A 12,127-nucleotide genomic window follows, 5' to 3' on the forward strand; every position below is an offset into this window, starting at 1 on the left:
CCCCCCCCCCCCCCCCCCCCCCCCCCCCCTTCTCCCACACACACACACACCGCTGCAAAATAATATGAAGATTAAAATATGTGGAGAGGTGTGCAAAAATGATCAATGTGACATTAAGGAGACGTTTTTATCCAAAGCGACAGTATGTTGTCAGGTATTAATTTTCCGTTCGTGGACCCAGGAATCGAACCCAAAATCATGATGTTTCGGGCGCCATGGTTTTTTCCAGTGACAGCTATGGTCGTTGTTTATTTTAGATAAAGACTAAATTTGTACATTTAATAGGCTTTTGGAATAATTCAACATGCATGGTTGTAAGCTGCATCACTCCTTCAATTTAGGTGGCAGATTATCAAATGGAAGATTTAGGCCTATGTTTTTGGAAAAATACAAGTATTCTATGTCTTAGGATACAACACAGTGCAATGAGAAATGTATTATTGTTAGTACACAATTATTGTTTTTGCTGTAAACTGCAGTGATGTAGGCTAATATGAATAACCCCTCAAATGTCCTTTTGTGTTTCGTGCAGAAATAAAGCCCTGATTATACAACCATTTAGGAACAGTTTTTGCTTTATTCTCTACAGTACAGGGTCCAGAAAATGAGATGTATCGACGTTTACACATAGGCTATAGCTAATTGTTCTATGGTAGGCCTATGACACTGAGATGTGCTGTCTGTCATAGACAGTGGTGTAAAGAACTTAAGTAAAAGTACTTTAAAAGTATTAATTAAGTAGTTTTTTGGGGTATCTGTACTTTACTATTTATATTTTCAGCTACTTTTACTTCACTACATTGCTAATGAAAATAATGTACTTTTTACTCCATACATTTTCCCTGACAACCAAAAGTACTCGTTACATTTTGAATGCATATCAGGACAGGACAATGGTCCATTTGCACATTTATCAAGACAACATCCCTATTGCCTCTGATCTGGTGGCCTCACTAAACACACTACTAACACACATTTGTAAATTATATCTGAGTGTTGGAGCGTGCCCCTGGCTATCAGTAAATTTAAATAACAAGACAATGTTGCTGTTTGGTTCGTTTAATATAAGGAATTTGAAATGATTTATGCTTATTAAGTATATTTTAGCGATTACATTTACTTTTGATACTTAAGTATATTTAAAACCGAATACTTTTACATTTACTCAAGTAGTATTTTACTTGGTGACTTTCACTTTTACTTGAGTAATCATCGGTTCCTCTTTTTGTGTTGTCCGTTGTATTTTTCTTTTTACTCAACTATGACAATTTGCAACTTTTTCCACCACTGGTCATGGATCAAGTATCCCAAATCATCCTATAATTAACATTGCCACCAGCATATGCCTAAAAATCGCTAATGCCATTATACTAAACCAGGATTGGCCGGATGACTGAAACTAATAGAACTGTGAGTGGGGTTCGAAAAAGAAATCTGTAGTAAAATCTATTTCATTTATACTAGAGATTATCTAGGGTCATTCTCCATCTAATGGTTTAATAGGCCGATTTTTTGCTTGCAAATGACCTAGCAAATTCGAGGTGAAATTATTGCATTCATTTGTTTTTTGTATTATTCCATCACCTGCCGAATAAAAAATATAATATTGCCCTACTTCTGAAAAAGTTAGATATGCTGAGCAAACAACGCAATTATCACAGGTTGGAATATGGCATTTTTTTGTGTGGTTTGGCGTCGCTTGTGATAGAGTTCTTCTGAAAAAAATGGCCTTGTTTATTCTCGTCATCTTTTGAGATCTACTTATTTCGTGCAAGATTTTGTGTGTAAATGGTGAATATACATGTTTTTTGTGGATTTAAACTTGTTCCGCCACTGTGTGACTGTTGTCTATTTGTTGTCACGGCCTTATTGTATTTCACGGTGGCGTATGAATTAATGGGTTGTAGAGCGAACAACGCAATTATCATACCAGGTTGTAATAGCTTTTTTTATTGGCTTGGCTTTCTCAGTGATTTTACCCATGAACCGATAGTGTTTCTGCAACGTGATGGAGTTGTCTCTTTTGTTGATAGTTCCAAACTTCTCTCTGATACATATTTCCACTGACGCTGAGTTTTGGTGTGATTCTATTGGCGTAGGGAAGGTGAAAGTAAACTTGAGGGGGAACATGGTTGCTTTCATGCAAATACAAGGGACAACACAAAAAGAGGAACCGAGGTGAAATGAGAACCAAGACATTGTTCAACCAATTGTGAGAGTTGATTCACACCGAGACGAGATTGGCAAAACGGACTACTCTAGTTCCGAAATATATGATTATCGATAGAGATTTCTGAACTAGATGAGAGCGGTCGGTTTGTCTCTTCTTCCACTGAAAACTATTGAACAACTTCTTGTCTCATCGAAAACATCGTCGGAATCGGTAAAGAGGCGGGCGTTTGTAAATTTTGAGATAAAGATACAGTAGTCTCGTTTACGTGGACGAAGAAATCCATCTCAGGTTATTCCGGAAGCTGCTGAATAGAACGCAGGTAAATGGATGCGCTTTCAGTCACTCATTTAAGTGAGCGATACATTCGGATAAATAGGCTATAGCAGTTGACCGATATTTAGGCCTATTCGTTATGTTGTAATGTGCTTGTTTAATTGTTATAGCTTTTAACTAGGCTACGTACAATCCAATCATACAAATATTTTTTCACAGGCTTTGCATACTGCCAGTCACCATAAGCATAATCAAGTGAAAGTTGTAACCATAGCATTAAGAATACTAGAATGGACATGAACGTTGTTATGATCATATAAAGGTCAGCCATTTTGGTCAAGTTTGTCAACCATGGTTTGCCAGTGCTGTGATTAGATATTGTGTAAAATAATGTATTTGAACAATTTATCTGCAGTGTATGTTTGTTAGCTAGCTATAGCAAGCCAGTTTTAGAGGAATGATTCCATTAATGGGTCAAATGAACTGCTAATATTCCAACATTCCATTCAAACAATGCAATCAATCCACAGCCTAGCGGACTAAACTCCACTTCCGCTATCCATTGCCATACACCGGCTGAAACTAATTGATGACAGGACTTAGACAAGTTGTAAATGCAACAAGTACTCATATTGTATCATATAATAGCACTCACAGCTTTATAAGAAAACTGAGACATTTCTGGCCTGTTTACATATATTGTAGATGCTATTTATAAAGAAAATAGATATAAAACCTGTATAAACTGTATGTATGTATATGACAATATTTTATGTTGACAATAATTATATTACACAATTTCTAAAATATCACATGCCTTACTTTTATTTTCATGTATAAGTAAAATCAGGATTATGCCTCTTACTGCCATTCATTCCAGTTAGACTGTTTGGGATTTTTCCCTGAACAATATGGCTGCCATTTTCTTCCCATTCTGGAACTTTGAGGATCTATGACATATCCCTTCTAGTAATTTAACAGGATATCTATGGTTGGAACAATGTGTCTTCTGTAGTGTGTTCTGTCATCACAGCCACTCAAGGCGTGACTGGCACGATTGACTCTGGATGACCACTGTTACAAGTTTATTCCAAAATGTTTTGAGGACTGTGAAAACTAAGGTCAATAACCATTAGCTGTTTCTTTTCTTCCCTACACAAAAAAAACAATATTGTTTGAAGACAGACTAGAGATGGGTGACTGGAATCTCAGCATTGGGACTTTGAGTGAAGGAGCTCAGAGCAGGTTAGCTGACATGCTGGATAATGCTAAATGTGGATGGAGACAACTTGCCAATGTTGTCACTGAGGAACCTCGATTCCGCTGCAGGTGAGACTTTGAAATGAAACACTCAATGCTAATAGCATTGTTAGAGCTATGATGTTGATAACTGAGTTCGTACCCAATATTCTTAACAGAATAATCTGTCATCTATACCGAATGATAACACTCAATCTGTAACTTTTCTTAATGGTGATGTTGTGAAATTGTGGTGTCTTAATGATGGTATAAAGCCATACAGAGAGAATGTCGATGTTTAACCTGACCTGTTAGTGGTTTGTCACCATTTACTGACAGTGAGAATGAGATGACCAGCTGTTCGCTCCAGGTGCTCAGCCCGACAGGCAGCCCCAGCCGCTACCTCCTAGAGAAGCTATCTGAGCGCTCCTGCACCCTGGGCTTCCTGCTGCACTGCCTGAAGAAGATGGAGCACCATGAAGCTGTGCAGTACCTCACTGCTAACGGTCAGTCTTAACCTCTGCCTGCCTGTCTCTTTATCTCTGAAATATATGATATTTGCTATATTTTAACAACACTACAGGTGTCCTCTGTCACCTTACTTGTTACCTCAGTCACTGTGCGTGTGTATATGTGTGTGTGTAGTGATGGAGCGGTTTCAGATCACAGTGCAGCCCCAGGCCCAGCATGCTACAGAGGGAGGCAGGGTTGTGCTGGTCTGTAAGGCCATTGGTCCTGCTGCTATGGGCTACCAGTGGTTCAAAGGCAAAGAAGAGGTCAGTCCATTGGATATTACAGTGATTATACACTGAGTATACAAAACATTAAGAACACCTTCTCTTTCCCTGACAGATTGACCAGATAAACCCAGGTGAAAGCTATGATCCCTTATTTATGTCACTTGTTAAATCCACTTCGATCAGTGTAGGTGAAGGGGAAGAGACAGGTTAAAGAAGGATTTTTAAGCTTTGAGACAATTGAGACATGGATTGTGTAGGTGTGCCATTCAGACGGTGAATGGGCAATACAAAAGATGTAAGTGCCTTTGAACTGGGTATGGTAGTAGGTGCCAGGCGCACCCGTTTGTGTCAAGAACTGCAACGCAAGTTATTCACGCTCAACAGTTTCCAGTCTGTTTCAAGAATGGTCCGCCACACAAAGGACATCCAGCCAACTTGTTTAATTAAGGGGTGGGGGGGTGCAACTCAATATTAGGAAAGTGTTCCTAATGTTTGGTGTGCTCACTGTGTGCCCACATACAGTGTAAAGTGTATGAGTGAGATAATTTATTCTCTCTTTAGGTGCTGGGTGGAAGTGGTCCAGAGCTGGTCCTTTGCCCTTTAACCCCAACCCACCAGGGACACTACATCTGCCGGGTCAACCATGGAGAGAACTTTGTCTTCTCCCAGTGGGCACATGTCCGCATTGTCAGGTCAGCTGGCTCCAGCACAGGTAACTCAATTCAACTATATTTTCAAATATAGTTCAATCAGTAGAACTAATGTAGTCAATTTACCGATGGTATTAAAAGATCGTCTTGGCATTTAGGCTCTGCCCTTCCTGAATTCATCACATTGACTTTACCTTGCATTTTTTTGTGTCATAACCATTAGGCCCCTTGGTTGTGTTTCAGGTGTCAGTAGCAGCTTCTTCCCCCCCTCAGTGAGTGGAGTGCGTATTGTCCGTCAGCCCCGGCCCCAGGTAGTAGCTGAGGGGGACTCCTTGTGTCTGGACTGCTTTGCTGAGGCCAACCCTCCTCCTCAGTACCAGTGGTACCACAATAAACAACCAATGCCAACAGACAAGATAAGCACCCTGAGGGTCAGTGCTGTTTTGGGTCCCCTGAATATATGATTACTTACCTTTTTTTTAAACTCTATGTTTAAAAAGCCTGTATCATAATTATAGGTCCAGTTATGTCAGACATCTTGGGACTTGTATGTGTCTGTTCATTGGCTGTATATGATTGTCATGTTTGGGGTTGTTATGTGTCGTAATTGTCTGCAGATACTGTGTGTGACCACAGCAGATCGAGGAATGTACAGCTGCAGGGTGTTCAACCTGTACCATGAGGTGTGGAGCGACCAGGTCCATGTCAAAATAGGTGAGAGTGGTGCATCGGCAATGATTGTATTGTCTGTTATTTCTGTTCTGTGGTCAGAATTTTACGACGTATTTTGTATGTTTCCTTTTTAGTGTTGGCTTAGTTGTGAGGATTCGTGCAAAAGTGGTTCTATGAATATATTTTGATTGTCCCAGAAAGCACATGACACAGTGCTTTGACTGACTTCCTTGTTTGTGGTTTTTGTAGACCCTGGTTCCTCCATTGATGCCTCCTGGGGAGAAATAGACCCTGGTACAGACATGATAGTATTTTAACTAACTTCACTGTTTTTCTACTCCATGTCGCACCAATGTTTTTGGGTGGTAATGTGATTCATTCATAACCATGTTATAAATAATGTTTTACAGCTGCCTCACCTAGCCCTGCCAGGCAGATAAGTAAATTATATGGTAAGTGCAGTAAACAACATAGCCAAGAATATGCAATGTCGGAAAAAAACATAAATGACTGTATATGATTGTCCATTTGAATGACATTAATAACAGAATGTTTTTGATGTGTACCCTTTTTCCTCATACCTTAATTTCCTCTTGTTTGTCAAAGCCACGGACAAGGTGGCTCTTCTGATGGGCAACATGAACTACCTGCACCACAGGCCTCTGCGAGCGCCCATGGCTGACGTGCACGAGATGACCAACCTGCTGCGCCAGCTGGACTTCAAGGTGGTTTCTCTGCTGGACCTCAACTGGCAGGAGATGCACAGCGCTGTAACTGAGTTCCTACTGCTGCTCGACCGCGGCGTCTATGGTCAGTTTAGTTACTATAAGAAATCATGGTAGTTAAATAGTCATATTATTTGCATTGTCCAGCTGTGTCTGATAGTGCCTATCCCTTTCCCGTTCCTCCTCTCCCGTCATGTTCCAGGGCTTCTGTACTTTGCGGGTCATGGTTATGAGAACTATGGGAACAGTTTCATGGTGCCCATTGATGCCCCGGCTTCTTATACCTCAGAGAACTGCCTGTGGGTGCAGGATGTGCTACAGCGGATGCAGGAGCGAGAGACGAGCCTCAATGTATTTCTATTGGACATGTGTCGCAAAAGGTACAGTTCTCAGCATCAACTATGTGATTGGGCTCTATGATAATGTAATAATGATATTGCTGTTATGATGTTGTAAATTAACTCAAATCTGTACTAAACTTGTACTGTTTTAGAAACTTGAACGACGGCGTCCCTCCACAGCCAGGGCAACTGAAAGTGACCGCAAACATAGTGTTTGGTTATGCCACGTGAGTTGCTTCTCTGCCAACTTAAAGTACCTCTTTCACTCATACACGTATCACAGAATGTGTTATATTAATCTCCGATTATGTCTAGGTGTGTGGATGCAGAGGCCTTTGAGGTGAACAAAGACGACCTGTCCAATGGAATCTTCATCAATTTCCTCAAACAGAGAGTCATGGAGGACGAGAAGGTCACTGTCATGCTGGACAGGGTGGCCGAAGGTATGACTAATGAAGTAAAAAAAAAAAAACGAAAACATATTTTGCTATATTGTGACACTTGGTATCGTGAATATCAATCTTTACAAATGACTGTTAATGTAGTTTCTCTGTTTTGTTCATGTATCTGTACAGACATGGGACGGTGTGAGATCACACGAGGGCGTCAGGCTCTAGAGTTACGCAGTAATCTTTCTGAGCGGCGTGCACTCACTGACCGCATCCAGAGCTCCGGCTGCCCGGAGACCACCTCGGCACGCAACCTGCAGTGGGCCATAGCACACGGTGAGACCTTTGGCTAATTCACCATGCATTTTTCAATCAAAGTACATTAGTGGAGTGACCGACTGGGTTTTGAACCAGGTCATATATCCCTCTGAGCTAAATCCAATGCATTAGCTCTGGGAGCTGATATGCGTTTTCTGGTAGACCTAAGTAAGCACTGCATGACGGCTTCAATAAGCATTAGCTGTCTCTGTCCAGTTCTTCCAAAGAGTCGTAACCTGCAGTTTGACTGTGGCGTGACGGTGCAGCTGGGCTTCGCAGCAGAGTTCTCCAACATCATGATCATCTACACCCGAATATTGGAGAACCCCAAGGAAATTGCGTCCTGCTCCGCCCATCTCACAGACTTCACTGAGGTGAGCTTCTCCATTGTCAAAATGTCTTAATATGTTCAATAGACTTCAACTGCAGCACAGTCAGGGTTGGTGACTCTTTATTAAACATTTCACAGTAATAAACTCATCAAAAAAAGAAACGGCCCCTTTTCAGGACCCTGTCTTTCAAAGATAATTCGTAAAAATTCAAATAACTTCACAGATCTTCATTGTAAAGGGTTTAAACACTGTTTCCCATGCTTGTTCAATGAACCATAAACAATTAATGAACACGCACCTGTGGAACGGTCGTTAAGACACTAACAGCTTACAGACGGTAGGCAATTAAGGTCACAGTTATGAAAACTTAGGACACTAAAGAGGCCTTTCTACTGACTGAAAAACACCAAAAGAAAGATGCCCAGGGTCCCTACTCATCTGCGTGAACGTGCCTTTGTCATGCTGCAAGGAGGCATGAGGACTGCAGATATGGCCAGGGCAATAAATTGCCATGTCCATACTGTGAGATGCCTAAGACAGCGCTACAGGGAGACAGGACGGACAGCTGATTGTCCTCGCAGTGGCAGACCACGTGTAACAACACCTGCACAGGATCGGTACATCCGAACATCACACCTGCAGGACAGGTAAAGGATGGCAACAACAACTGCCCGAGTTACACCAGGAGCGTACAATCCCTCCATCGGGGATGTTCGCAATAGGCTGAGAGAGGCTGGACTGAGGGCTTGTAGGCCTGTTGTAAGGCAGGTCCTCACCAGACATCACCGGCAACAACGTCTCCTATGGGCTCAAACCCACCGTCGCTGGACCAGACAGGACTGGCAAAAAGTGCTCTTCACTGACGAGTCGGGGTTTTGTCTCACCAGAGGTGATGGTCGGATTTGTACTCTGGAGCGGGATCGATTTGGAGGTGGAGAGTCCGTCATGGTCTGAGGCAGTGTGTCACAGCATCATCGGACTGAGCTTGTTGTCATTGCAGGCAATCTCAACACTGTGCGTTACAGGGAAGACATCCTCCTCCCTCATGTGGTACCCTTCCTGCAGGCTCATCCTGACATGACCCTCCAGCATGACAATGCCACCATCCATACTGCTCATTCTGTGCGTGATTTCCTGCAAGACAGGAATTTCAGTATTCTGCCAAGGCCAGGGAAGAGCCCGGATTTCCATATCAATGAGAATGTCTGGGACCTGTTGGATCTGAGGGTGAGGGCTAGGGCCATTCCCCCCAGAAATGTCCGGGAACTTGCAGGTGCCTTGGTGGAAGAGTGGGGTAACATCTCACAGCAAGAACTGGCAAATATTGTGCAGTCCATGAGGAGGAGATGCACTGCAGTACTTAGTGCAGCTGGTGGACTGTTACTTTTGATTTTGAACCCCCCTTTGTTCAGGGATACATTATTCCATTTATGCTAGTCGCATGTCTGTGGAACTTGTTCAGTTTATGTCTCAGTTGTTGAATCTTGTTATGCTCATACAAATATTGGCACATGTTATTTTTGCTGAAAATAAACACAGTTGACAGTGAGAGGACCTTTCTTTTTTTTGCTGAGTTTATGGTTCTGTCATGTGGACATACAATCACACTTGTTCCGGTTTCCAATTGTGTTCTGTATGATGGCAGGGTTTGGATATGGATCTGAAGATGAGTAATCAGGAGAACCTCCTAGATGCAGGGAGTTTACTGCCAATGGAGATCCTCCTGCCTGCAGAGCTTCCAGGCCTCTACACCCGCCTGAAGGGACTGCAGAGACTGAAGGTCAGGGTTCATTTTACACATTGAAATCTCATGGGTGCTCCACAACAGTGGGACCAGTGTTGGTATTCAAACTCCAAATCAGATATCATTGTTACCCGTTTTGTTTGGGGATACGGGAGAGCCCAGAAACCCTGTAAGAACCTTGCTCAAGGTGATTGTGAATCCCTTCTCTGTGTAGGCCTATGAGATATGTGACTATCACCATTTTCTGAGCTTTGACGCATCTGCCTTTGTTTGTTCTCATTACAGAAAGAGTTGACATTCACTGTGTGCCTTCAGTATAAGTATACAAACTTGGATGAGGAGGTCCATGAGAGGCAAACTGTCACTGTGGGCAAACCACTGGTATCCAAACTCAATCTCCACGAACCTCGGCTTCCCCGCTCCTACTCGGCCTCCTCCTCATTCGACCTTCACTCCTTCAGCCATTCCTCCTCCTTCCCAGAGGGCTTTGGGCCAAGCTTCCCTGCCTCAGAGACTTCCTCCATTGGCTCAGCCTCCACCACCTGGTCATATTACTCACAGCCAGGAGTGTCTGCCACCCCATCTTCCCCCGGGAAGTTAAATCTACCTGTGGAGGATGACAGTCCAGAGTTGTTTGATTCTGACACCCCCCAGCCTCTCACCACAAGCAAAAGCCTGCCTCATGGTCAAGTAGAGGACCTCACATATCGGTTCAGTAACATGCACAACTTCCATTCATGTTAGTCATGTCAATTTGCAGTGTTGTAAGCTGTGCAACCCATTGTGTTTTGTCCACAGACCTACACATTAACTTATAGTGCAACTTACTTTACAACAAATTGATCCCATGACCTGCATTGTTTATACGTTAAAGAATATGTAGAGAAAAACGGATGTAATCTCATTTTTTTAGCTCATGTAATGGGTGTTTGTCTTAATGTTATGAACATATAGTGCCTTAAAGCATAACCATTTGGGCATGCTGTTAATACATTTCTTTCACATCTTTCACATGGTGGATTTAACTTCTTTTTTTTTTTACTGACATAAATAACTTATTAAAATGTGTTTGAACATTTTGATTCTGGCCTGTCAAATATTGTACACAAAACACAAATCATTTAGGCTGGGATATGTTTATTATCCTGTCAGAGCCTTTATATCCAGGCCTTTGCAGTGTAAGAGATGTAAAAAAGTGTCTGCAGACGGAAGGAGCCGAGATGTGGAACGTGTGGTGGAAAATCAGGTTGATAGAGACTGTATAGCAGAAGAGAATTGCAAAGGAATAAAGTGTTGTAACTGTGGTGATGAGGCAACATTCTTGGAATGCCCAAATATGGTGAAAGAGGTGGAGGTGGCCAAAATCAGGGCAGTTCAGTTCAGTCTTCTATGCGGAAGGTTCTATAAAGGGTAAGAAATAGCAAAAGGTCCGACACAGCAACAAGCAGCGATGCCTGCGTGTCACCTGCAGGATCCAGACATTCTTCAAGTAAAGAAAGTGGACATTGTGTCATTTATAGCAATGGTGATAAATGGAACTGCAGAGGTAAAAATAAGTCAAGAAAGATCGACATTGATCCTGCAGCTGAACTCTGTCAAGGATTAAAGGATTTTACATCTGAGGAGTTGCAGTGCCTTCGGAAAGTATTCAGACCCCTTGACTTTTTCCACCTTTTCTTACGTTACAACCTTATTCTAAAAGGGATTAAATAGTTTTTTTCCCTCCATCAATCTACACACAATACCCCATAATGTCAAAGCAAAAACTGGTTAGGAAATGTTTGCTAATTGATAAAAAATAAAAAAACATCACATTTACATAAGTAATCAGACCTTTTAATCAATACTTTATTGAATATCCTTTGGCAGTGATTACAGCCTTGAGTCTTCTTGGGTCTACAGTCTGCTGTTCCCACATGCTTCAAGAGGGCAAACATTGTTCCTGTTCCCAAGAAAGCTAAGGTAACTGAGCTAAACGACTACCGCCCTGTAGCACTCACTTCCGTCATCATGAAGTGCTTTGAGAGACTAGTCAAGGACCATATCACCTCCACCCTACCTGACACCCTAGACCCACTCCAATTTGCTTACCGCCCAAATAGGTCCACAGACGATGCAATCTCAACCCCACTGCACACTGCCCTAACCCATCTGGACAAGAGGAATACCTATGTGAGAATGCTGTTCATCGACTACAGCTCAGCATTTAACACCATAGTACCCTCCAAACTCGTCATCAAGCTCGAGACCCTGGGCCTTGACCCCGCCCTGTGCAACTGGCTACTGGACTTCCTGGCGGGCCACCCCCAGGTGGTGAGGGTAGGTAACAACATCTCCACCCCGCTGATTCTCAACACTGGGGCCCCACAAAGGTGCGTTCTGAGCCCTCTCCTGTACTCCCTGTTCACCCACGACTGCATGGCCATGCACGCCTCCAACTCAATCATCAAGTTTGCAGACGACACTACAGTGGTAGGCTTGATTACCAACAACGACGAGACGGCCTACAGGGAGGAGGTGAGGGCCCTCGG

General features: G+C 42.7%; 1 protein-coding gene across 4 annotated transcripts in view; it reads left to right on the forward strand.

Moving 5' to 3' along the window:
* malt2 (MALT paracaspase 2) overlaps nt 1-10,675 on the forward strand; it is a 28,699-nt gene extending 18,024 nt beyond the window's left edge. For 2 of the 4 annotated variants that reach the window (XM_036977994.1, XM_036977993.1), the window contains exons 4-19: nt 3,628-3,775; nt 4,025-4,191; nt 4,331-4,461; nt 4,987-5,137; nt 5,319-5,506; nt 5,693-5,789; nt 5,997-6,041; nt 6,158-6,199; nt 6,354-6,557; nt 6,675-6,852; nt 6,966-7,040; nt 7,129-7,256; nt 7,389-7,538; nt 7,737-7,894; nt 9,498-9,632; nt 9,882-10,675. In XM_036977994.1, the coding sequence (XP_036833889.1) occupies nt 3,639-3,775; nt 4,025-4,191; nt 4,331-4,461; nt 4,987-5,137; nt 5,319-5,506; nt 5,693-5,789; nt 5,997-6,041; nt 6,158-6,199; nt 6,354-6,557; nt 6,675-6,852; nt 6,966-7,040; nt 7,129-7,256; nt 7,389-7,538; nt 7,737-7,894; nt 9,498-9,632; nt 9,882-10,340 (2,445 nt within the window). In that variant the 5' untranslated portion in view covers nt 3,628-3,638 and the 3' untranslated portion in view covers nt 10,341-10,675. Of the gene's footprint in view, nt 1-1,986; nt 2,493-3,627; nt 3,776-4,024; nt 4,192-4,330; nt 4,462-4,986; nt 5,138-5,318; nt 5,507-5,692; nt 5,790-5,996; nt 6,042-6,157; nt 6,200-6,353; nt 6,558-6,674; nt 6,853-6,965; nt 7,041-7,128; nt 7,257-7,388; nt 7,539-7,736; nt 7,895-9,497; nt 9,633-9,881 lie in introns of those variants that run through there. The other 2 variants (XM_021603645.2, XM_021603644.2) reach the window with 2 other exon arrangements.
* The last annotated feature ends 1,452 nt before the right edge of the window (nt 10,676-12,127 follow it).

The sequence above is a fragment of the Oncorhynchus mykiss genome, chromosome 5 (genome assembly GCF_013265735.2).
Source record: "Oncorhynchus mykiss isolate Arlee chromosome 5, USDA_OmykA_1.1, whole genome shotgun sequence".
In the NCBI taxonomy this organism is placed as follows: domain Eukaryota; kingdom Metazoa; phylum Chordata; class Actinopteri; order Salmoniformes; family Salmonidae; genus Oncorhynchus; species Oncorhynchus mykiss.